Source organism: Nicotiana tabacum, chromosome 16 (assembly GCF_000715075.1).
Source record: "Nicotiana tabacum cultivar K326 chromosome 16, ASM71507v2, whole genome shotgun sequence".
Classification (NCBI taxonomy): Eukaryota; Viridiplantae; Streptophyta; class Magnoliopsida; order Solanales; family Solanaceae; genus Nicotiana; species Nicotiana tabacum.
In genome coordinates this window covers 73,399,221-73,425,555 of record NC_134095.1, presented here as the reverse complement: position 1 = coordinate 73,425,555, position 26,335 = coordinate 73,399,221, and the positions used below count along the sequence as shown (strand labels likewise).

Here is a 26,335-nt window from a genome sequence, read left to right as displayed (position 1 = left end):
GTGTATATAGCTTTCATAATATGTTGTAAACGGAGCTTGTATTATATTACCTGTATGTATAAGAGGGGAACCTCGTGGTTTTGTATCTTCTAGGTTTCTGTTTGCCAAGATTTTATCTAGATCAATCCGATCTCTTGAGTTAGTAGGAGTCTTTAGATTCGATGACATGGCCCTGGGGCTTATTAGGCCAGCCCGGGGGGCTCTTACGCGCTTGGTCGATGCGACCTTTAGTATAAGCTGGCATTTGAGCTCTTATGCTTTTGTTCAACTGTTTTGGGTTCAGTCTCCGAGTAGAGTTTCGACTCGAGCTCATTTGACCCTCAGGCCTTTACATTTGCGTGGGCTGGCGACAATGGCTCTTACGCCTTGGGCCGCATTGGCCTTTTAATGTAAGCTGGCGACAATGGCTCTTACACTTTGCCCTTAGGCATATATAGTTAACTATTTTGGATCCAGTCTCCGAATCAGGTTACAACTCGAGCTCGTTTTGACCCTCAAGTTTTCAGATTTTAGGCTGGCGACAATGGCTCTTACGCTTTCTGTCGAAGCGACGTTTTGTATATGTGGCCCTGAGGCTCATTAGGCTGGCGATAATGGCTCTTAGCGCTTGGTCGATGTGACCTTTTATGTAGGCTTTATTTTCCTCTCGTTAAGGACTTTTGAAGTAATTTTTTCCTGACTCGTCGTCAGTTCGGGAAGAACCTTGATTTCAAGTAACTTGCGGTGATGTTCGAGCACCTCGGGAGGTTTGGCTCGGAGTCTGAGTAGCTCGAAGCCTGTGATTTGGAGCCGACATGGTTGAAGCTCTTTTGCCTATGTCGAGGGTAGCCTGTTTAACCGGTTCTTTTCGAAGTAGATTCGAAGTAATGGCCTGTGATTTTATAGCAACGGTCGGGCATCCCCGAGTCGCGTTAGTTCGGCTGGTACAACCGTGTGACAGGAGTCACTTGTGTTTGGCCGGAGCCATTTTGATCCCGAATGAGATAGTTTCGGCATCTATATCGAGGGTATGCCTTTTTAGGGGTCTTACAAGTTTGACATATAGCCAAAACTTTGAGATCGGGCTTATGCCTTTAGTAAGGTCTTACAAGTTTTTCATGCCTTTGAGGTCTTACAATTTTGGATACTTGGTACAAGTATTGTTCATGTCTTGTTTGAGGTATTGCAGATATAATTTCTGCCTTATATAGGTCTTACGAGACCGAGTCTTCCCGCTCGGGGTCTTATGGCCTCGGATTTTGATTAGTCGATGGAAATAGCGCTTGACGGCAATCCCCGAGTCATCAAGGGTTTCTTGACTTGGGAGCCATTACTTCCAAACTTTGTATTGCCTCGTTGAGGGCTTACAATTTTGGAGATCTCGACCCTGAGGTCGTGCGATTTTGGAGATATCGGCGCCAGTTCCCGGGTGTTCGGGGCACTTTTGGCCTTGGAGATGTTTCATGATTTTCCTGCTGCCTCATTGAGGGCTTATGAGTTTGGAGTTCCGACCCTGAGGTCATGCGGGTATCGAATTATTGATGCTAATCTCCTAGTGTTCGGGACGTCTTTGATGGAGGAATCGTTTTAGCGAAAATGCTGAGATTCCTTTGGAGTATGAAATGCTTTGACAAAAGGTATTCATTGATTGCATGACACACGTATACATTGTTTCGTTGTCGGGGGACCGACTATATAGGCACGGTCCATTCTACTATTTGGCCAGATACATCATCTTACTAATGGGACCCTGGGGGATGCCCTCCAGTATTTGGGGTTGATTGCAAAAAGAAGCCTAGAATACTCATCGAGTCTTCCTCAGTAGCAGGCGGATGTTGCCTCGTTAAAAACCTTGCCGGTAAAAACCTCGTCGGGATAAAAACCCAGTAGAAGGAAAAGAGTGAAACGGATGCTTTAAAATCTTAAGGTCTTCGGGCTGGGTTAGCGCTTTAACTGCTTCAATCGGGCACCTGCATGAGGGTTAGTATGAAATGTAAAATAAAAAGGGAAATGGATATACCTCAATGGCGATGGCGATTTTGATCCTTGGTATTCGTTCGGAGGACGCAGTACAGTCCTTTATTTGGATACAGCCGAGGGCGTACCTCGCGGCTACTATTTTTCGCCGATTTATCTCTTAGTCCCTTTGTTGGAGGGGGCTTTGGTGTTCCGGCTAGTGGCGGCCATCTCAAAAGATCATGTGGATGACATGTTATGGGTTGTCTTCTTTGTTCTTCTTGGTTGTTTCCCTTTCTCGAGACTGGTTTTTGGCTCGATCGCTGAGGAATTCCCCAAGATGGCCATTGTCGAGTAACCGGGCCACTTCCTCCCAGTGTTGCAAGCAATCTTCGGTCCTGTGTCCGTACGTGTTGTGAAACTCGCATACTAGATTATAGTTCCTTTGTGAAGGATCCGATTGTACAGGTTTGGGCCATCTGGCTTCTCTGATTTTGCTGATGGAAAACACGATGTCTGACACATCGACGTTGAAGTTGTACTCAGACAAGTAAGGTGCCTCCATTGGCCCTGCATTCCTATCAAATCTGGCCCTGTTGATGAGTCCCAGAGGATCCTGTCCTTGTTCTATTCTTCGATCATTGCGAGGTGGGTTGCGTTTCGGGGCGTTCCTCCTGTCTTCGACGTATGGCTGATATCTTTCTTTGTTTTTCTTTGGTTCCTTCGTCAGAAGCCTGCTCAGGAAAACTAAGCCTGAGAGGGCACCTAGCTGGTTGTCTTTGGCCCTGATCTTTGACTGGTATCGGTTGTGGACGTCCGACCAGGTCACAACGGGATATTCGATCAAATTCTGTTTCAACTATTTTGAAGCCACCGTGCTTCGTTCATTCAGACCTTGAGTGAAAGCCTGCACTGCCCAGTCGTCGGAGACTAGCGGTAGCTCTATCTGTTCCATTTGGAAGCGAGATACGAATTCTCGCAGCATCTCGTTCTCCCTTTGCTTGATCTTGAAGACGTCAGATTTCCTTGTTGCTACTTTGATAGCACCGGCATATGCTTTTATGAAGGAGTCTGCTAGCATGGCAAATGAGTATATAGAGTTAAGAGCTAGGTTGTGATACCACATCATGGTTGTTGATACCCAATTTTTTCCTATATATTTTAAATATACATAAAAGCTTTCAAAATAGCATATATATGCATATATAAGTATGCACAAGGCTTTCATTATTTTTCCCATAATTTGAAGGGCTTAAATTGATTTATTTTCTCCCTTTTTATCCATAAAATCCCCAATAATTACTTCCAAAATTATTGTTTTGATAATTCATTTATTGGATTTCTATATTTATGCCAAAATATGGCAAATTTATTTTTTATGTATTTTTACAATTACATTTAGTATTTTTTAAAGCTAAATTGCATATAATTGAATTGTTAACCCATTTTAATATATAATTATATTTTATGTGCAAAAAATTGGTTTCTATAGTTTTAAAATGTTAATTATGTGTTTTAAATCATTTTGGAACCTTAATTATTTTCCAGAAACTACCTATTATTTTTATAAATTAAAATAGGGAAAAACTGGCTATTTAAATAATAGCCACATTTGGCTTTCAATTATAGCCAAATCGAACCCCCATTGTGAGTACGTGATTTTTTCCCTACATGAATTACTCCCATAAATTCAAAACGAAATAATTTCTTTCAGTGTGTGCAATTTTGAGGATTTTCTTGGCATTTTCTGATAATCGTTTCCATTTTGTTGGTGCATTTTAATTAGTGAAAAATATAAAAAATATGATGCATTTGCATTTAGGATTTAATTTTATATTTTATGATTAATTGACAAATTAGTTATTTTATAAAAACGGAAAAAATCACAAAAATAGTTTATTTTGCACTTTTAATTTTAATTTTGAATTTTAGTAGTTTTTCCTTTAATTTGGTTTTTAATTATTTGTAGTAACAATGGTTAATTAATTTAATTTGGTAGGATAATTTGGTTTAGGATTTAATTTAGGTTTTAATTTTAATTTTGGAAAAAAAGAAAAAGATTTTTAAAGAAAATGAATTGAATATTAAAGGAAAATTGAAAAAAAAGGAATTGAAGAGATAGAGTTGGGCTCCCTTCAGTTAAACATGCCCAGGCCCAAAGCCATTTTCCCTGTACCCGTCCATTTGACCCATGCCCAGACCGTCCAACCCGGTCCAAACCCCCTAGTATCATACGACGTTGTTTCAGTAAGCTTGATATGGGTCGTTGATATTGCCTAATCCAATGGATCAGAACTGGGGGGTTTAATATATATATATATATATATATATATATATATGTCCAAACGCACCCTTACCCCCCCCCCTCATTTCATCGTTCCAACACCCCTTTCTTCAGAGACCTGCCCTCAAACCCTAGGGACCGCCACCCCCTTTTCTGCCACCATCCACCAGCGGCGCCACCTCCAACCACTCCCAAAATAACACCCCATGACATCAAGAGCCTTTCATTCCAAATCCCCACTCTGTTTGCCTCGAATCAAACCAGAACGATTCGAATCTTTGAAGGAAAGTCCGGCTAAAAACCCTATATCCTCTAAAACTCCATCATCTTGGCACCCCAAACTTCCCGTTCCCTCCTCATACCAGATTCCCAACCGGCTTCCTAATAACCTCCAGTTACTGGTCGGAATTTCAGATCCAAAACTCGAAAGACCCGATTTTCCCCAATATGGTCACTCGGGTCTCTCCGTTTCAGTTTCTCTTTCAAGTTTGAGACCCCCAGGAATCCTTTCTCTCACAAAGACTCAGCCGAAGCCATTCAAGGTTGGGTCTACTGGAAGAAATTATTTCTGTTGGTCAAAGCAAAGTTGAAATCTAAGGGGGCTTGATATCCGTTCGTCCTTTTAAGTAAGTTTTCTCAATGGCTTTCCTTGTTCTTTTCTTTATTTTTGTCCATGACTTCTTTCTTTTTACCCTCTTCAAAAGATTGAGTCCAATTTGATCTCTGCGTTTTGGAAAAAATTGATTGTTGAAACTCTGTTAAGATTAGTTTCTTAAGTGCCTATAAAATCGAGTTGTTTTCAGAGTTTTGTTTTTATTTTGTTTTGTTTGTTTGAAATTGATTAGTTTGTTAAGTAGTTTTAATAGCTTAATTAGCTCCCTACTTATTTGTGATCATCGAATTAGTCAATCTGCTGGGTTCTGGTAAGTCTGTTTTCTTTTGAATTTGTTTTGGTTTTCACTATGCCATTTGGGCTCTAAGGACAATACAGACCTCGTTCTCAGATAGTCTTGTTTGGCCTGAATTTAAGGCTATGTCTTTTGAGACATTGAGCCCATTTGGGGTCCATAGCACACACATGTTTGACCCAGGTTGGTCTTCAGGGTTAAAACAGGGTGCTGGGAGGGTAGTTTAGGAAATAAGACATAAGGAATCTTTAGTGTAACTGATTTGGAAGTTTCTAGTGAGGGTTTCTCTGTGAATTTCAGACTTTTAACAATATAACTTGAGTAACAAGCCAATAAGTGAGGGACTTTTAAGCTAAAAGAAGATTTTAAAAAGGGACTAAAAAGGTAAATACTAAATTGTCTAGGCTGCCCTATTTGCTTGCCTATAAAGGCACCATTTCTTGCCTGAGAGAGGGGGATTCAAAGATTAAAAAAAAAGTGAAGAAAAACAAAGACGGCTAAATCTGAGTGGAAATTATTGTTTCATTGAGCTCTTTCTGAGATTTCTTCAATTTTTTTGAGTTGGGAAATGGATTGAATTCAGCATTAGAAAAGCTGGTTTTAATTTGTTGATGAGATCACTATTCTATTGCTTTTTATGAGGGAGTTTTACTGTTTCATTTGGCTAAAGTAAGTTGGCGTCTGATTTGGTCTGTCCCTCCTGGGTGTTGGTTACTGGGTTGTCCGCTGCTTACTGTTGCCTCACCTCTTTCTTCTCTTTTCAATTTCCAGGTACACTTCTTCATTCTACCTCATATGAAGATTGATTTAAGGAATAAAAATGGAAACTCTAAAGTTCAAAACATGTTTTCAGTTTGTTGTTAAGTGTTCAGCCTTTTACTTTGTAATTTATGGTATTTTATAGCTTAGTATATTGTTTTCTTTGTAATTAATTCCTAATTTGGGCCAACAGTTTGTTGGTTCTAACTCTATTTGGTTTCGCTTCTCTTAAGTTTGAGTTCTATGTGGCTGAATGGGTGCTATATGATCTATCTTCTATCGGTTTAGCTATGAAAGTGTATCTGATGCCTCGACTTCAATTTTCTTTCTTCTGAGTGATTCTTTCAGAAAATTATAATTGATGTTTAGTTATTTGTAGCTGTCATATAGATCTATTAGTATTTTATCCCTTAAGTCATGAATTAAATGTCAGCATGGAATTTAAGCTTCATGAGGTTTTGTGATTCGAATGTGGAGTCATAAATTTAACCTAGTTAAATTGTATTACTGTCTAAAGTCAGAATGGGATTTTGTTTAATTCAATTCCACGTCTGTGTTAGCATAGGTTAATTAGCATTCTTCGAGTGACATGAATAATTTGGAGTATAAAGACTGGGCCTAACCTAGGCCCAGCTAAAGGATAAATGAACTCGGGCAACTTTCTTCATCACGAGCTGGGCTCGTTTCGAGCCTAAGCTTGGAGGCATTCTCCAAAAGGGGCCCGTTCAGTTGCCTGGTCAAAGTAGTTTCTCCTATGCAATTGGTTTTCTAATGCGACGAGCTCCAGTTAATTAGTGTGGTCGAGCTTTTAGTTCAAAATAATCAGAATTCCCATAAGCTTTCTTTAATTAATTGATCAGATCCTTAATTAGTTGAGGTGTGCCATCCGAAATAATAAAATAGTTTATGACCCTCAAGAGATTAGTTTTGAATTTCCTTTAAAATTATGAATCGAGGCACGCCAAACAAAATCCCGATATGCGTGGTCTTCGCTTTATTAATATTTTAATCCTTAGAATTCGAGGCGTGCCATTTAGCGAATTTTCCATGGCCCTCGCAAAGTTGCAAACGCATAGTTGCTTTAGGCGCGTTATTCTAATAACTTACCTTCCTAAAACTCGGCTGCGCATTTATGTGATCCAAATCCAAATTCCAACGATGTTAAAATATGTCAAAAATCGCGGGTGCATTTATGTGACGTGGTTCGAGACGTATTTTAATAACGTTGCAATTTTCTTTAAAATAATGATTAAAAGTTAAAATTGTACCATAGGCTAAAACATGTGCTACTCAGATAATTAAGCCAATTATAATAGTTGAGCGACCGTGCTAGAACCATGAACTCGGGAATGTCTAACACCTTCTCCCAGGTTAACAGAATTCCTTACTCGGATTTCTGGTTCGCGAACTGTTAAAAAGAGTCATATTTTCCTCGATTCGGGATTCAACCGGTGACTTGGGACACCATAAATCTCCCAAGTGGCGACTCTGATTTTTAATAAATAAACAATACCGTTTCGATTGTCCTTTAATTGAAAAAACTCCTTTATACCCTTCCGGGGTGTAAGTGAAAAAGGGAGGTGTGACACCCATTCCCAGCCTAATTTTACAATTTATTACCCCACCCATACACTATTAACCTTTACCCAAACCCGGAACCCACATACCCATTTGAATCCTGACCATTGATCTCCCAAATCAACGGTCCAAATAATTCCCTTCCTTTTTTAATTCTAACCAACCCCCAAACCCTAATCATTTATCCAATCCGCCGCCTTCAGATGCTCTCCCATCCCACTCTTCTCTCAAACCTAACCCTAGACTCCTCCACTCACCTCCTTCTCCGGTCATCTCCGGCGACTATCTCTCAAGCCCCAAGTCTCCAATGGTCACTCCACTGCCTTGATCCTCATCTCTAAGGCCCTCAAGGGTCCCGGTCCATGTTGATTTGGACCTATGGTTTCTGATTCTGTTGTTCGAGGCTTCTCTGGCGTGATTTTGGGCAAAATCACACCATGTGTGTTACGATTTGTGAAGTTAAAATAGGTTCTTTCGATTTCTACTTAGGTTTACTTTTGAAACCCTAACTCTCTTCTGTATCTCTCAGATCTATGTTATTTTCATGCTTAAAGCATGTTTCCTTCTATGATTTGTTTATTCTTGAGCTTTCTTCCGAAAGATCTTTTACTCTAAACTGTTTTTACTTTCTTTGGAAACTAGGGTTTCTCGGAGTTCTTTCTGTACCTGTTTCGACTTATTTCTTTATGATTTAACTTTTTTCCCTTATTTATTTTGACCGATTCTATATTCCTACTGCTTTTTAACTCAACTCTGTTAAAAGCCCTAATTTTTAAAGATTTTTCTTTACTTGTTTCTGTGTGTTAGCACGATTCTCTTTACTTGTTTCTGTGTATTAGCATGATTCTCTTTACTTGTTTCTGTGTGTTAGCATGATTCTATTTACTTGTATTAGCATGATTTTCTCTACTTGTTTTTGTGTATTAGCATGGTTTTCTATACTTTGTTTCTATACGTGTTAGCACGATTTTCTTTATTTTGTTTCTATGTGTGTTAGCATGGTTATCTTCACTTCGTTTCTGTGTTAGCCTGTTTACCTGGTTCTTGTTAATATCTCATGGTCACCATGTTTCGAATATGTTCTGTTGAATCCTTAGTCTACTTATATCACCTCTATATAATGGCGTTCACTCATCTCTTGTTTCTTTCTGCCTATATAATTGACCTTGTTTGTCTGCTACTTCTGTTCATTCATCTCTATTTATATGTTGGAGTATGCAGAATCATGACTCCCCATTGACTCTGATTTTCCTTAACTGTTGGTAATTGAAAGATTTTCCTTCAATGCCCTAGAATTCTACTCGTCTGTTTGAATTAACTGATTTCATTACCTTATTTACTATGGTAATTTGTTTTACTTAGTCTTTCCTTAATTGGATCTTTCTGAATTTGGTCCTAATTGACTACTTTATGCCTCCTGAACCCTGGCTCCTTCTTTATTTAATTATGCACTGATTCCTCTTCCTCCCTTATATGGTACTAAATCTTCCCGTTTGACCTTGATTCCCTTAACTTAAGGAAGCACTTCCTTGATTCTCTAATTGATTGATTTCAAGTTCTTAAATTAGTGTACTACTATGATTTTTACCTTATTCTACCACCTAGTTTTAACTATAAATTCTCTAAGTTTTCACTAATAAGGGACGAACACTTGGCTTTCAAAAAAACTCCTCTCTTATTAAAATCTTTGTTCTCCTCTCTTCCTTGTGTTATTTGCTACTATTAGCCGGCTGCAAGCCAAGGCTAATCATCTGTGCTCTTTGGGTTCTTTCATTCTGCTTATGTCTCTTTACTGGTATGTCCTAGTTTAATTTAAAGCCTCAACAACAACATGTTTATCTACTTGTTTCAGTTTATTTTATTTCTAGCCTGCTTTTACTTGTTGTTCTGTTGTGAAGTTTGTAGTTAGGTATGCTAGTATGACTCACCTCCCTTTAAATTCATATGTTCCCTTGTGTGATTCAAGCATGTCTGGACAATTGTTTTTAATCTACTGTGTGCTTACCATTCTTATGAGTCCCAAATCCTTATTCCCCTATGTGTTTATATTCTCCCTGATTAGTTTGTGATTATGCCAGTTTCAGTTATTGTTGAGCATGTCCAAACCAATCCAAATACCTTTGCCAGGGTTATATATTTGCAGTCAAATGCTTGTGTATCCCCAAAGCCTTTTGACCCCTTGTGTGACTATTGAATCCATTTGGATTTTGTGTGTGATCTTATCCTGAGTTCCTGATTTGGTTTATCACTCCAACCTTTTCAAACAATCTCCATTACTTTACTAACTGCTTTCAAACGGACTTTTAAGTCCAGTCCTTAACAAACTTCTTTCAGTATGTGTCATGCACTTTCACTTTACTCTTAGTTAATAAGTTCTGCCCCCTCTAGTATATGTACTGCCATGGGATCCTCTTGAGAACACTCTGAATTTTGGCATACTGAGGCTAGCCTTCCACACTGCACTGGTTCAATGCTTGGCTACTAAGTCTAGGTGTAAGCATTGCCCGGGAACCTTAAGACTCTTAGGGAACTTTGATGCACCTAGACTCTGATTTGTCTATGGAAATGAGGCTTGTGAGACCATTGGAGGTTTGGAAAACTTGGGCCTAATTGCAGGCTCCCTATAGAATAGCTTCTTGGTTTTCCATTTCATTTATGTAATTCATTTATTGGCCTGTAATAATTTGTAAACAGATATTTGGGGTATTTAGTAAAAGGGTGGGTAGATGTATATTTTGTGGGGTAACATAGGTAGAAATCCTGCTCTTAGGATTTATTTTCAAATCTCTCAGCTTCACTCACTAGAAAACATGTCCGTAGGGTTTTTATTCTTGTTGAATCTGGTTGCTTTTGCATAATAGAGAATCATACTTATAGGATTCCACTACTAATTTCCTCTGCATCAAATAGAAAGCATGCCTATAAGGACTTCACTTTTAACGTCGTTTGCATCAGATAGAAACCATGTTCATAAATTCTACATTTGTCATGTTAGAAACTATGTTTTTAGGTTCCAAGCCATCATGTTTTAAATCGATTAAAGTATAGATACCATGCCTATAGGACCTAATTCTGATTCAGCTTTAATAAGTCTTTCATATGTTACTGCAAATTGACTAAAAATAGTAATATGTTTGGTAATTCTAATTAGCCCAATAGATCAATTTCATTTCACCTAGCTTGCTTCTTAAAACCAGTCTTAATAAGTGTCAACATTTTCTAAAACTAGTCCTTTCAAAATTGCTTTAATCTCATTAGATATCCTGCCTATAGGTACTAAAAGGGTCTATTTCAAAAACTTGTTTGTTTCTGCATTAACATAGATACAGTATTGCATATAGGCAAGCCTTAGGGCATTTTCAAAACCTACATTTCTCTGAAGCGGTTTCTGTCATTCAAAGTTCTGATTTCAATAAGCTTTTAAAGAAGAGGCCCTAGGCAGCTACTAGGATATAACTTTTGTATCTGAAAGTTTGGTCTGTTTCTGCATATCCACTTAGAGATTCTGCTTTAGGACTTTGATTAATAAAGACCTTAACTGTGTTTGAGTCGTGCTGCTTGTATGTTTGTTTGAAGAGCAAACTTTGAGCCTCTTAATTGCTCCCATTATGTGTGAAAGTCCCAAATGTTTTGACTGTCGCCTTAGATTTTTTTCGCCTTTCTAAACCTTAGGGGTACGTCTAGAACTACCTATAGGTAGAGGTCCTAACTCCCTCCCGGACCATTAAGAAGGGAGGGGTAGCCGCACGCAATAGGAATTATTGACCAAACACTCGTTTTGCATGACCGATAAGGGGATGGGAAGGGTAGACATGGGATATGATGACTACACGTTAATGTCACGTGTAGCCTCTCATGGAGGAGTGTTTACCGAACATTGCGTGGGGTGATCCTATAGGATAAACAACCTAGGACCCCTCCTTACCCCAAATCCTCTCCTTGTTTAAAACTTTGTTTGTTTATTATTTGTTCAAACTTTTATTTCACTACTTGAATTGTTCAATATGCTTTACAAACAACTTATTTGATTCAACTATTTGTATGGACTAATTTGTGAATATAAGTTCGGTCGGGACACAGAGTTGTGGATCAAGAGGGGTGACTAACACCTTCCTCTCGAGGTTATTTCGAGTCCTTACTCTAATCTCTGGTAATGCAAACCAACCCAAGAGCTAATCGCTCTAGGTGCCCTAATGCACCATAATCCGTTAGGTGGCGACTCTTCAAATACTCAATTCCCAAAAGGAAACGAGTCATTTCACCCCATGAATGTCGAAACCCGGACTTCTCCCCGTAGAGGGAAAAAGGGGGAGCGACAATGACACCCGAGAGTGTTTTCCCGAACTTCTTCAATAACATGGATTCGATCTTGTCATTTTTTATGTCGTTGCCCTTTACAACGCAAGTGTAGGCAGTAACGTGTTCATTGGGGTCTGAGGTCCCATTGTACTTTGGGAGTTTCGGCATTCTGAGCTTCTTCGGGATGGGTTTCGGGGCCACTTCCTTGGGGAACGGCCTTTGTATGAACTTCTTCGAATCCACACCTTTCAGGACCGGGGGTACGCCCGGAATTTGGTCGACCCTGGAGTTGTAGGTTTTGACCTTTTTGTCGTTGGCTTCTTTCATTTTCTCGCCCAATTCGATCCTTTTGGTGAGGTCCTCGAGCATTTTTATGATGATAGGGTCGGCTATCGGCCCGTTATTGCTTGATCTCTCAGGTACCTGTTCGGCTGGGGGAGCTGTCCCCGGTGCTACCGTGCTAGGAGTTTTTGGGTGACTTTGCAGCTGAGCAATAGCTAGTTGTCGTGCCTGCAACATTTCAAAAATAACATGAAGGTTAACCTCACATTCTTCCCTAGTTGGGGTTTTCTGTGCTTCTTGTTGATCCCCTTGGTGTACGCTCCTGTCAGTGTGGGAGCTTATGTCGATGCGTTGGGCGTCGCTTGAGACCGCGTCCACGGGGACTGGCTCCGGTGCATTCCCAGGGTTTTGTGGTGGCACAACACCTGGAACAGCCACACCGTTTTCCCCATGATACTCAAGATTGTTGTTTTCATCTCCGTTTACCGAGTTAGATATTTCGACCTGAAATCGAAGATCTTGGACAAGAAAAAACGTAAAAGAGAACTTGCGTTTTATAGTAAAACCAGCAAGAAAATAATCGCTATTATTTTTAGTCCTACGGTGGGCGCCAAACTGTTTACCGTGAAAATGGTAATAACAATTAAATTTGTTGATGGGACTCTAAAAATATGTGATCTATTTTTATGCTAGTTTGTTAAGCAGTTGATACTAAGTATATGAGATTTAGAGACGAAACAAAGTTAGAGAGAGGGCTATAATCAAACTGTTAGGTCGGCTATTCAGGGCCTCAACCCTGTTGACTTGGGGCCTCGAGGTCGATTCCAGGGCTCGGGCTCGAGCTATCGTGGGTGATCGGGGTAGGGCTAACAGTTATAAAATAATTAATGAAGGCTCTTTATGGCCAATGACAAACAATAAATGATGAACAAATATGAAGATAATAAATGAAAGCAATAATATCAAGAGAGTATGTTAGAGAGCAAAGAGAATGTTCGTGTATATTTCGTGTGGAGTAGCTGAAGCAACAGAGAGTTTACAAAATGTCAAAGACCCCCTTTATATAGGAGGAGAACCCCAACATAGTACAAAAATATTAATTACAAAAGTAGGGGATGGGACAACTACATGGTACCAGGCTCTGCCAGCACTAGCTGCATGCCTAGGGAGCTCTCCAATCCCATCATGACCGCGGCTAACATCGTTGTTAGGTCGGGCGTCAATGAACCTCGAGGGAGGGAGATCGACCACAGCCTCGCAGCCCCGAGGTCTCGAGATGATCCCATGAAATGCCTTGATGATGAGAAATTGGACCCTCCGATTTTGTCGTATACAAATGCCAATTTTTTTTCTTCTTTTTTTGTTTTTGAAAATCCTTCATGTGAAATTAAAAAATAATAGGAGAAAAGGAACCCAACGATAGATTTGTTCATCACTCAATGTAAAATTTTTCTGCATCTTAAGTATAATAATTTACTTTAATAAATCTATCACAATTTATTTCAAAATTCAAATCGAATTGAAATAGTTGTGAAAATCAAGAGTTGAAATAGAAAAATTGTGTCTCTGGACTTGCGCTTAAGTTGTAAATTACAGTTGTGAACTAATTAAAGACCATGAACATAACGTGTGTTGTTGCATGTCATGCTCGATATGAAAATATTTAAAATTTTAGAAATTCTAATTAAGATGATCTAATACCATTAACTATCTACAATATACAGAGAGTATTAACTTAATTAAGGGAGAAGAAAATTACGGAAGAGTCAAGGGACATTCTGCAGTCAACTAACATTGGAAGCATAATAAATTTTGAAGTTGAGTCTAAGAGTCCGTTGAATTGAAACTTTTGAGTACTCAATTATAAAATAATTATTCTTACACACACTTAAAAGAGTTTATAAGGACATCCAGCTTTAGTATGATGAATAAATTAACGTAATGAAAATTTCAGCATACCAGTTGAGCCGCTGAGCATGTGACACAAACTTCTAAGAATTAAAATTGGCTCCTAATAAAAAAAATACAAATTGTCTGACAAAATTGTTAACTCTAGGAATTAATCAAGCATGCAATTTTGTAACTGGGGCTGGGACTTTCATCTAGCTACAATGCTACTTCAATTGAATTGAAAATATATGATATTGCTTAAATGTACATATAAGAATAATTAGAATTTAGTTTTCAAAAAATAAAAATAGGTGTATGAAAAGAACCAGTTTAAACTAGGAATACAAATTTATTTTTCTTACTTTACTTTTTTTTCATTTTTTTTTCTTAGCTGAATATTTTTTACGTGTCACGTACATAAAAACTAGTGTACAAGAAAATGCCAAACAAATTTGATACGCTTACAAAGATGAAGATAGAAAAACTTCCACTTCATCATTTTCAATTTATACGACTTACTCTATATTAATTCTTGTGGTCCTTGATACTCTTGTTTGATCACATTTCGTCTACTCGGACTAAACTAATTTCAATGAAGCATTTCTTCTATTTCCAACATTCATCACCCTTATCTTATGCTTAATTCCTTTTCCTACTTTCTTCCCTTTCTTTATGATCCCAGACGCTAATATATTTGAATATTGTATCTTCATTTTCATTGTATCATTGTTATGGTCATTGTTATCATTATTGGTATTATATTATACTTATTTATATTAACAGAATAAAAAAGAATTTGTGTACCTAATTGACAGAGATTATGCATTATTTGCCTTAATATTTTGAGATATGCGTTTTCTGATACCTATTATATAGAGTCTGCATATACAAATATGTTATAAATAACCCATAGCAGTACAAGCTAAATTCGAAAACCAATATCTAAAGTGAAGAATGAGACTGGATTGAAAATAAAAATCGATTATCCAACTCTTCATCTACTCAATTTATTTTTCTGTGCTTCTAACTTCTGCAGAAGATCCCATCATTTTTCCTGGGGGAAAAGCTGAAACAGATAGAAGTCATTTGTGTTTCATTAATGCAGAACTTTCTTTGCAGACGCATTTTAGTTGTCCAGAAGAAAAAACTATGGCAAGACATCACTCACTCATTTGACATGGGCTCTTCTCCTAAAACTAAGACGAATGCCCAATGACACTGAGAATCCGGGCAGAAGAATTAACTCAAATAGCCGCCCACCTAACCACTTAAACTAAAAGCAGCCGATTGAGGTATATATGCATAATTTATGTATTATATGTGTATAATAATGTATAATCAATGTATCATCTATGTATATGGTTAAAAAAGTAAACAATGAATATCGCCGGCTATTTGTGTAAAGATCCCAAAAATGCAAGTTTTCCTTTTGAACTTTCCCCCACAGAGGAAAGACTGCTACAACAAGATATTTCTAACTATAAATGACAAAAGGGATGGTGTCATTACAAACTCCACCCAAAATGCAGCTACTGCAAGTGATCAGGCTAGTCATTAGTGTGTCTTTAGCAAGCTCTTGCACATAGAGCTCGAGTAGCAGTCAATCATCAAGCGAGGGTTGCTCTTTTTCCTTTTGCTTCCCTTGACTGTAAATAAACAGGGTTGAATGGAGGTTAGCTATACCAAACAATAGAAAAGGTTATCATACTAGCAAGCGATAGAGGGAGGTAAATCATCTGCCACTCCAGCTTTAAGCAAAGAACACCGCACCTGTGCAGCCACTGATCTTTTTGCATCCAAAAACTGACTGTAGATGTCGTATAATCGCTGCTTTTCAGCATCAGAGACAGATGGTTTTGCCTTGGATGCAATAGATTTCAGGAGAGCATCAGAGATGACTGGCTTCTTCTCAGGCTTGCCGACATTTTCACTATCTAGAAGATCATGGACAGCCTCAAGCTGTGCATCAGAGAGAAGTGCTTGGAGGTCAGCTCCACTGAACCCTTCTGTCAAACGAGCTACGCCATCCAAATCGACATCACTTTCCAATGGTAACTGCATTTAAGCAAGTAAATCAGTTATTGTCTTCATTCAAATAAAAGTATACTTAAAAATTTAATATACGGACCATCGTCAAAGCAAAAGCTTTACTGGTTAGAAATTTATCCAAAATGTCTTGATCCCTCCCAAAATTACTCATAGGAATGATCACGTTTCCCTCCTACCATTTCTTTAAAATGATATAACAAACACTTCGCCGTTATATTGTCACTTTGCAAAGATAAGAAGGAACCAAGATCAGTGCATTACGGTGGATTTGACACGGGTAAGACAGCATATTTGGAGAGTCAGAGCAATATAGACCAAGACTATTAAAGACCGTTCACTCTAATTCCAAGGAAGACTGAGTCAGATTGGAACATGGAAATGGGTGACCTTGGGAAACCTAACTTTTAGCATAGCCTAATAGTTACCTAATATTGTACTATGCATTCTACATTCCTTTGCCCCAAATGAAACAAATGAGATCTTTCCTTCGTAAAATCCATTTGTACTGTCAGGTTATTCCTAATTGAGTTCAGCCACAGTTTCTCCGGCAAATATGAGTATATCCAACCAAGTCAAGCCCCATTACCATGTAGTTGAATGGGGAAGAGGCATATACTAATCTGGAAAGACATATCCCATACCTCCTGCTCGTAATCCACATATTATAAGATCTCTTTGGATTGATTGAAAGAAGTGCCCCAATCAGAATAAGACTTAACTTTTCTCGATAGAACTGACTTACTTTTCTCGATAGAACTGAAAGAATCTCCAACCTCTCACGCTGTGAAGGAAAATCACAAAAGAGAAGGCGATCCAGCCTTCCAGGTCGCAAAAGTGCAGCATCAAGCAAGTCTGGTCTACTGCTTAAAAATGAAGACAAGAAAGGCCAAACTTGGTCAGAGAAATTGCATCATCGTATTATTCCACAGAAAATAAGGCTAATGAATTCTTCTTCTTCATAAAGGATCAATTATTCAGTAAAATGCAGAGGTATAGCAAGATTAGAAAACCTTAACTGTACAGGGGTATGGAACGTTAGGCTACAAGTTTTATCCGTCGGCTGTTATACAAGAACACCACATAACAATGTGGTAATGAATTCAATTCCATCATTCAGACTAAGGCTGTATTGTGGGCCGGGCCCAGCCCGGGACCGCTAGAAACGGGCCAAACGGGCCGGTTCAAACGGGCCGGTCCCTAACGGTCCTAAAATCCCACTATGGGCCGGTCCTCCCAAAATAGACCGCGGGTCTGGGCCGGTTCAACCGGGCCTCCCAACTGCTATTTTTCAAAAAAAAAAAAATTAAAAAAAGGCCACCGGTTAGAAGTTTAAAAACTAGTTGTTGGCCTGCCATTTTAGCCGTTTGGCTTTTTAAAAAATAGCCATTTGGCCCCCATGCCAAAACTTTGTTTTAACCCCAAACTTTTTATAATTACACTTTTTCCCTATTCTCAACTATAAATACCCCCTCATTCTTTCATTTTTACTCACAAAATCATCAATCTCTCTCATTTCTCAAACTCAAATTGAAGTATTCAAGTCTTCAAGTCTTCACTCATCTCTCATTTCTCAAACTCAAATTCTTAATTCAAGTTAAATCATGCCCGGTGATTCTAGATTGCACCCATTTATTTTGGAACACTTTAATGTGGTAGAAGAAAATGAAGAAGTTTTCGTAATAAAGTGCAAGAACTGTGGTCGAGTCTACACTCGTCGTCCAAAGGAGGGCACAGGCTGTTTAAGAAGGCATATAAAGAGTTGTCTTGAGCGTTCTCCAGACATTCGTATTTAAGATTTTAAGTTGATTTGAGACAATTTGTGTTATTTTAAAATTATTAGACGTATTATGCTTAATGTTTTAGTTTGTTAGATTAATTTGAAGTATTATATTGAAGGCATTGAACTTTAATTTGAAGTATTAAATGTAAACTTTAATTTGCAGCTTTGATACCGAGTTCATCTTAATATATATATATATATATATATATATATATATATATATATATATATATATATATATATATATACACACACACATATATATATACACACGTCTTAATATAGCTAATGTATACAATCTTATATAAGGTAAAGTGGACATAGTCCAAGGTAAAGTGGAGGCGAATGACATAGTCCAAGGTAAAGTGGAGGCGAAGAAGGTAGCGTACGCGAAGTTAGCAGGGAGCACAAGCCAGGAGGAGAGGAGTGCGAATAGAGAGAGGTACAAAGTGGCTAAGAAGGAGGCAAAGCTGGCGGTCACGGAGGCTAAGAATGCAGCATTTAGCCGTCTATACAAGGAATTAGGGGAGAAAGGCGGGGAAAGGAAGTTGTTTCGGCTGGCTAAAGCGGGGGAGAGGAAGGCACGGGATCTAGACCAAGTAAGGTGCATCAAAGACGAGGATGGTAGAGTATTGATGGGGGAGTCCCAAATTAAGCAGAGATGGCAGACGTACTTTTATGGTCTTCTTAATGAGGAGGGGGACCGGGATATAGCGCTATGGGACTTGGGGCATTCGGAGAGTCTCCGAGATTTTAGGTATTGCAGGCGCATTAAGGTGGAGGAGGTTATGGGGGCTTTGCGTAAGATGAGTAGGGGTAGAGCGACCGGGCCAGATGAAATTCCGGTTGAGTTTTGGAAGTGTGTGGGTAGAGCAGAATTGGAATGGCTGACTGGGTTGTTCAATGTAATTTTTAGGACGAAGAGGATGCCGGAGGAATGGAGGTCGAGTACAGTGGTACCATTGTACAAGAACAAAGGGGATATCAAGTGTTGTAACAATTATAGGGGTATCAAGTTACTTAGCCATACCATGAAAGTTTGGGAGAGGGTGGTGGAGGTGAGGGTGAGGAAGACGATGTCTATATCCGACAATCAGTTTGGGTTCATGCCGGGCCGCTCCACTGCGGAAGCTATCCACCTTATTAGGAGGTTGGTGGAACAATACAGGGATAAGAAGAAGGATCTGCACATGGTGTTTATTGACTTGGAGAAAGCGTATGATAAGGTTCCTAGGGAGGTGCTCTGGAGATGTCTTGAGGCGAAGGGCGTGCCGGTAGCCTACATACGAGCGATCAAGGACATGTATGATGGAGCTAAGACTAAAGTTAGGACTGTGAGAGGCGACTCGGAGCATTTCCCGGTTGTTATGGGATTACACCAAGGCTCTGCGCTTAGCCCGTTCTTATTTGCCTTGGTGATGGATGCTTTGACACACCATATTCAAGGGGAGGTGCCATGGTGTATGTTATTTGCTGATGACATAGTTCTAATTGACGAGACAAGGGCTGGTGTTAACAAGAGATTGGAGGTTTGGAGACAGACTCTCGAGTCTAAGGGTTTCAAATTGAGCAGGTCTAAGACAGAGTACCTGGAGTGCAAGTTTAGCGCTGAGTCGAGGGAAGTAGGCGGGGACGTGAGGCTTGGGTCACAGGTCATCCCCAAGAGAGAGCTTCAAGTACCTTGGTCGATGATTCAAGGGGACGGAGAGATCGATGAGGACGTCACTCACCGCATAGGGGCGGGCTGGATGAAATGGAGGCTTGCATCTGGAGTCTTGTGTGACAAGAAAGTGTCACCGATACTCAAAGGTAAGTTTTATAGAGTTGTGGTTAGGCCGGCCATGTTATATGGGGCAGAGTGTTGGCCGGTTAAGAACTCCCATATCCAGAGGATGAAAGTAGAAGAGATGCGGATGCTGAGGTGAATGTGCGGGCACACTAGGATAGACAAGATTAGGAATGAAAATATTCGGAGGAAGGTGGGTGTCGCCCCTGTGGATGACAAGATGCGGGAAGCGAGGCCCAGATGGTTCGGACACGTGCAGCGGAGAAGCCTTGATGCACCGATGAGGAGGTGTGAGCGGCTGGCCGTGGTGGGTACAAGAAGAGATAGAGGGAGACCTAAGAAGTATTGGGGAGAGGTGGTCAGGCAGAATATGGTACGACTGCAGATTTCCGAGGACATGGCTCTTGATAGGAAGGCCTGGAGGTCAAGCATTAAGGTTATAGGATAGGGGTAGTAAAGCTTTCCTTACTTCATACCGGGGGTGAGGCGGGGTTGGATCAGGGTTGATTTTAGATGGCTTGCAGTTTATGTTGAACCCACACTATTCCTGTTGTTTATCTTAGCCCCGGGCCTTAGATTCTGGTTATTGTTATTGCATGTCATTCATCTTTTGGTTTTTATGCTTCTGTTACTATTACGGTTTCTACTAGACTTACTAATGAATTCTCTTTTTTTTTTCTTTTTTTTTCTTGTTTTTTTTTTAATTTTATTTTCGTCTTTCTGAGCCGAGGGTCTATCGGAAACAGCCTCTCTGCCCCTATCGGAGCAGGGGTAAGGTCTGCGTACACATTACCCTCCCCAGACCCCACTATATGGGATTTTACTGGGTAGTAGTTGTTGTTGTATACACATGTTATATAAGGCAATATACTATATACGGCAATTTCTTGTAAATTATCTAAATTATATAGTATATATATATATATATATATATATATATATATATATATATATATAATTTACATAGTATAAATTGCTTATATGTGTATATATAGTATATACATACTATACTATATATACTATCTATATATATATATATAGTATATATAGTATAGTATGTATATATATATATATATATATATATATATATATAATTTACAAGAAATTGCTTTAGATAAAAAAATTCAAAAAAAATAGCCCGGAACACTTAGGCCCGTTTAGCCCGTTTAGGCCCGTGGGCCCGGCCCATTTAGTCCAGGAACATGTGGGCCGGTTCCACCCTCCAGGACCGTTGGCCCGGGACCGCCAAAGACCGGCTCGCCAGAGCCCGGGACCGTTTGGCACGGCCCGTTTAGCCCATTTAGGCCCGGGCCCGGGCCACAATACAGCCTTAATTCAGACACGGGTACTTGATGTACCTTTAAAACTAAATGTCATTGCGCCAAAAAGGAAAAATATTCAGGAGACTCAAATTACTTTCCAGTAGAGATTCTCACAGGCATTTCATTAGGTGTATACAAATACCATGTAGAATGAGTTGCATGTAGTATTCACTCTCAAAGACTCAAAGGCAAGGGGTGCAGGCATGCAAATTTGCATGTCACAGAGATAACGCTGCCAACCAAGTCTAACTAAAAGGAGGACAGATCTTATTAGTTTCTTTTTACAAGTAAAAGGAAGACAAATATTATTAGATAAATAATTATAGGTCAAGTAAAAGGATTTAGTCAAAGAGAAAGCAGCTGCTGATCTATAGAATATTTTAGATGTCTTCGCGTGTGCTCGGGCACTCACGTACACACCTATTCAAATGTATCCGTGTGTATTTTTCCATTTCAGTGACACGCATGAGATTGCCTAGAACCGATAACCTCAACATGGTAAATAGGGATACCAAGTTGGAAGACTCTAGCTTGATCTTTAAAGCATTACAAAACTTTTGGACCACCTAAGCTTGACACGACCCCTTGTTCTTCATAATCTCCTCAAAAAAGATGTTCAACGGACAAACAATAAAAAAATATATTATCCAAGTTCTTTCAACCAGTTGTTTCTGGCCTTTTTTTTCCCTTTTTATTATGTGAGGCACCATTAGCTTTTAGAGAGTAGAGAGTATCAGAAAGAAATTTCTAAATCTCAATTTTCCTATACTTCTGTGCCTACTACTATATCAAAAATATAAAGCTATTTTTAAAAAAAAATGCCCATTACATTAGTGGCATTGTAAAATGACTGCTTAAATAAATAAAGAATTTTATTAATCTCTGACCTAAAGAATTTTTTCCTTTTTTCCAATGACTAGTCCCTGCTAAAGATTGAAGAGAAGATTAACGAATGCCTTTGTTCTATAAATTCCCCTCTCCCCAGTGGTCCATCTCGTAGGGTAACAATTTCCAACCTAGCAATTAAGTAAAATTCACTGAACGGTTTGAGACTTCAATGGCAAAAAATCTGGAAACTAACTGATGCACCCTCCATCCCATGTATCTCTGTGTGTCTGTTTCAACCTGCATTAATTACTATCTAGTAGTACAAAATTCAACAAAATAACAAGGCTGCATATATGCTCAATCACTGACAAGGCCAAGAACCGACAAAAGTGCCAACGGATGAAATGCGGGTACCACATATGCAAGTGAAGGCAAAAATTTGAAAGCAATAGTAAACAAAGCCCATCCGGTTAGACGCTAACCTTGTAGCAGCAAATACGAATACACCCGTTAACACTTCAACACCATCCAATTCAGTAAGAAACTGCATTAATTAAACAAGAATGAAAATTATGCAAGGTAAAAGGAGGATGGAAACAACAAAAGATGTGGACAAGAAATAACCTGATTAACAACTCTATCAGTAACACCAGTGTTGTCATGCCCTCTCTTTGGCGCAATAGAATCAAATTCATCAAAAAATAGAAGGCATGGTGCTGCTGCAGCTGCTTTTGAGAATATATCTCGTACCTAAAACAAAATAATTAGCATGAACAATCCAAGAGCTCCAAGAAAAGCTAGAAACTAGGATGTAGGGGGTTGACAATTTGGTCTTCAGATAGCTATTAGGTTTTCAGAACATTTACAAGGCTTTAACCAATCTATTATATGAAAACTTAAGTTTAAGTTATTGTGGCCATGATTAGGAAAGAAAAGGTTTACTTGTCCAGTTTGACCTTACTTGTACTTAAGCAACCAACCTTCTGCGAGGTGGATTGGGATGGGGATGAGACATAAGAGCAAAAAGTTGAACCCGAGAAGATTGATATTCCAAATTCTGTCTTGATGTTTAATTTATTTATTGATTTTCCCTTCTTCCTTTTTTTTAGTTTTTTTCTTTTCGTTTTTTTGGGGGTGGGGGTGGGGGGGTGGGGGTGGGGGGTGGGGGGAGTTTGGCATCATCTTAATAAAAATATGTACTAGGAGAAGTGAAAAAGTTGTAAATTCTCTTACAGCTTGCTCAGAGGCACCAATGTATTTATTCAGCAGCTCAGGACCTTTGACTGAGATAAATCTTAGCGAGCATGCAGCAGCTGCAGCACCAACAATGTGTGTTTTGCCACAACCAGGGGGACCATACAACAGAACATTGGACCGCATCCTTAGAGGAGCTTTCGCAAATATATTTGGAAATTTGGATGGCAACTCAATCATCTGACAGCAGCAAAAACAGGAACTTGATATGCTGAACAAATTGATCCAAGCTAAAGTTGATATGAAAAATAAAAGAGAACCTTTAAGTAAAGCACATGCAAACCCTAGAACATGATTTTTGTTTAGCTTAACACCCATACTACTTAATACATAGTTCAAAGGGGTTTACAACCATTTATCACCATTTACTATCAAGGATGTTCGTCCATATTTGCTGGATGATAGCATAGTTGGACATAGAAGATGAGTAACTAAGTTACATAAAGAAACAAGACAAAAAGAAAAGAAGCCCCAACAAGCTCATGAAACAAAGAAAGGAGTGCAAGCTAAAGTTATTCTAGAGTGTCTGGTATTCCATCTCTCTGACAAGCTGACAAGCCAATTAATAATTGATGTTTCTATCCCACTACATGAGTAATAATTATTGCCTGCCTTCATTGAAGCCAACTCAATAATATAGCAAACTATAACCATTCAACCAGAGGGAAAAGAAGACCAATGGCATGAGAAGTTGCCTCCTTAGCTCTAATGTGGGTTGTACGGAGGGAGAGACATAGGAGAGCCTTTGCGGAGATTGAAAATGATTTTGTATATTTGAGGAATAGCCTCACGTCTTTGATTGCTTTTAGTGCACCCATGTGATTCCTATTTGTATAGATGACTGGGTGTCTTTTGTAGAGAATCATGTTTTGATGTAGATTCACTACTTTTCCGTATACCTCTTGTATATGGGAGCTTTTCCCAATATTAATAAACTTATTTACCTTACAAAAACATCGTTAATCATGCAGGAAAGCCGATATAGATGTAGCCATCAGCATGTTTCTTAATTGTTATGGAAAGGAGAGATGGAAAAAGAAGTAGAAGAAAACAGTGCAAATGTGAAAGAATAATTTATATTGATAAAATGCTGAATGGATGTTCACATTTCTTCTGATTGTTGGAAGGTGAATCTAAAATGTTCAAAAGAAATAAAATATGGAGCATAAATCACGGGTCCAACCGCCAACGGCAAAAAGCTTTTACCTTCAAGTTTCTCTCTCATCATATTAGAAACAAAATGACTTCGTAAAAACTTTGAAGTACACTTCCTTTCTCTCTCATATCCAGCATATAATTTAAAATTGCCATATCCACACCTTCAGTGGGAGCAATTTTTAACTCAATAATTAAAAGATTATACAAAGTATTTATTAGAACCCAAAGTTTTGAAAGAAAAAGGAGGATCAAATTAACTTCCATGTGCCAAATGAATGTTGATAATGCAAATCCAGCATCCTATCGAAGTTGCATTTTTAGTGATCCCCTAACATAAAGGGAAGCTTGTTCTAAGTGGGTCGCTTCGCGCAAGACATTGCTTAGGACCAACCACGATCTACTTTGCATGTTCCATACAAGCAGAGAAAAGCAGAGGAAAACATAAAAGGGGAACAAAAATCATGAGCCGACGCATAGACATAAAATAAAGAAAGAATTACAAGAAAATACACATGACTTCACACCATAACAAAAAATGGCCCATGTTTTTAAGTTTTACCCTACCTAGCCCATATTGTACATATTTTGAAAGCATTAGCAAATTCAAAATTTGTGTTCTTACAACCATCGCTTCTAAAAGCTATGGAGTTAAATCTCACAACCATTGCTTTCACTCTCTCTTCTTCTTACATCTTCTACATATGCTTCAAGGGGCCGTGTATTTTCTGCTTCTCCCCCTGTTTGCAATGTTAGAAAATTGAAGAGTAGAAGTCCACCATTGAAGGCCATTCAAAGCTTTGCTTTCGAAAATAGGATTTTTTGAGTTTGTTAGTTGTTTGGATTGGGTGTTGTTCCAATTGATTGAAAATATCAAAAGGAGTTCAAAAGTTAAATTTGAAGTGATTTGGAGTAGATCTGAGCAAGATTTGAGTTAAATTTCAGAAAAGACGCAAGGTAGAAGACGAAGTCAGTTTTTTGTATAATTTTGTATAATAGTGTATATGAGTGTATAAACACATCTTATACACTATTATACACTTTTATACACCTTTATTCAAGCGTCTGTAGACGAACTTCTTCCACGATTTTCAGTTACAATTCTTGTTCAAAACCAGTCCAAATCTCCATTAAATGACTTCAAATTTTATATACAACCTCCTTATACTATTTCTAACAAGTCTAAATAACACCCACTCTAAATTTCTCACAAAATCAAATCCGAAATTTAAACCCACATATTTAAGCTTGTTAAAAATCTAATTTTCACCACCCAAATGGATTTGGTTTGTTGAACTAATATTTGAGTCACAATTACTAATTCAAAAATTAACTTAAAAGCTTGAGCAATCTTTTTTTAGAAATTAAATAGTAATTTCGAGAATCTATTGGAGTTGAATGTTGAGTATTAACCTATTATTTTTGGGCTAGTTGGTTGTAAATTGAAATATGGGCTATAAAATTGAAAAGTAGGGAGCCCAATTGTTCTTATGTGAAACTTTCCCTAAAATAAATAACTGCTTGTTTAAAATTTACATCAATGTCTCATCCAATGAACAACTAAAACATTAATTAGTGTAGCAGTAAAGGATATACAACCCCAAAAAGCAGAAAATAAACATTTACCTCTATAATAGCATTCCGGATGTCATTAAGACCTCCAACATCCTCCCAACCAGACCGACCACCATCAGCAGCCGGTTTAGTAATGTCACGCATTGCCACTGGAACAAACTCATGCATGGCATGCAGGAAATCATCCTTAAGTAAAAGAGGTTTTTCCTGTCTGCCAGCACCCAAATCACTAGTAAAAAAGCGGCCAGTTGCAGCATGAACAGACCTATCAACCAGTATTTCCTGAAATAAAATGAAACCCAGCATAAATGCAAGTGTTCCTCTGGTAGCTAAAGAAAGGAAATCAGAAACTCCACCAACTTATGACCAGAACACAAATAACAAAGTTTCATACAAAATTATATTTTCAACTGACGACTTCAAAGAAATACAACTTTAGAACATTAATCATCGAGATATATGATACAACTAAAAAAGGGACAATATTAAAGCTTTCTGTTTGGCAGCTACTTTACAGTCTATGAAGTACAAGTACTTCACCACCAAGGGGTGTGGTGAAATGGTAAAGATTCCTCCATCCTTAACACAACTTTAGGACACTAATCATCTAGATATATGATACAACTAAGAAATGGACAATATAAAAGTTTT

The 26,335-nt window shown here is 38.5% G+C and overlaps 1 protein-coding gene across 5 annotated transcripts in view; it reads right to left on the bottom strand.

Annotated features, from left to right (window-relative positions):
- Nucleotides 1-15,222: 15,222 nt before the first annotated feature.
- The window catches only part of LOC107783025 (peroxisomal ATPase PEX1), a 28,745-nt gene continuing 17,632 nt past the window's right edge, over nt 15,223-26,335 (bottom strand). For 3 of the 5 annotated variants that reach the window (XM_075232947.1, XM_075232948.1, XM_075232949.1), the window contains 7 exons: nt 25,736-25,966; nt 22,934-23,134; nt 22,325-22,450; nt 22,183-22,244; nt 16,727-16,844; nt 15,706-15,990; nt 15,223-15,581 (listed from right to left, as the gene is read on the bottom strand). In XM_075232947.1, the coding sequence (XP_075089048.1) occupies nt 15,543-15,581; nt 15,706-15,990; nt 16,727-16,844; nt 22,183-22,244; nt 22,325-22,450; nt 22,934-23,134; nt 25,736-25,966 (1,062 nt within the window). In that variant the 3' untranslated portion in view covers nt 15,223-15,542. Of the gene's footprint in view, nt 15,582-15,705; nt 15,991-16,703; nt 16,845-22,182; nt 22,245-22,324; nt 22,451-22,933; nt 23,135-25,735; nt 25,967-26,335 lie in introns of all 5 variants that reach the window. The other 2 variants (XR_012700094.1, XR_012700095.1) reach the window with 2 other exon arrangements.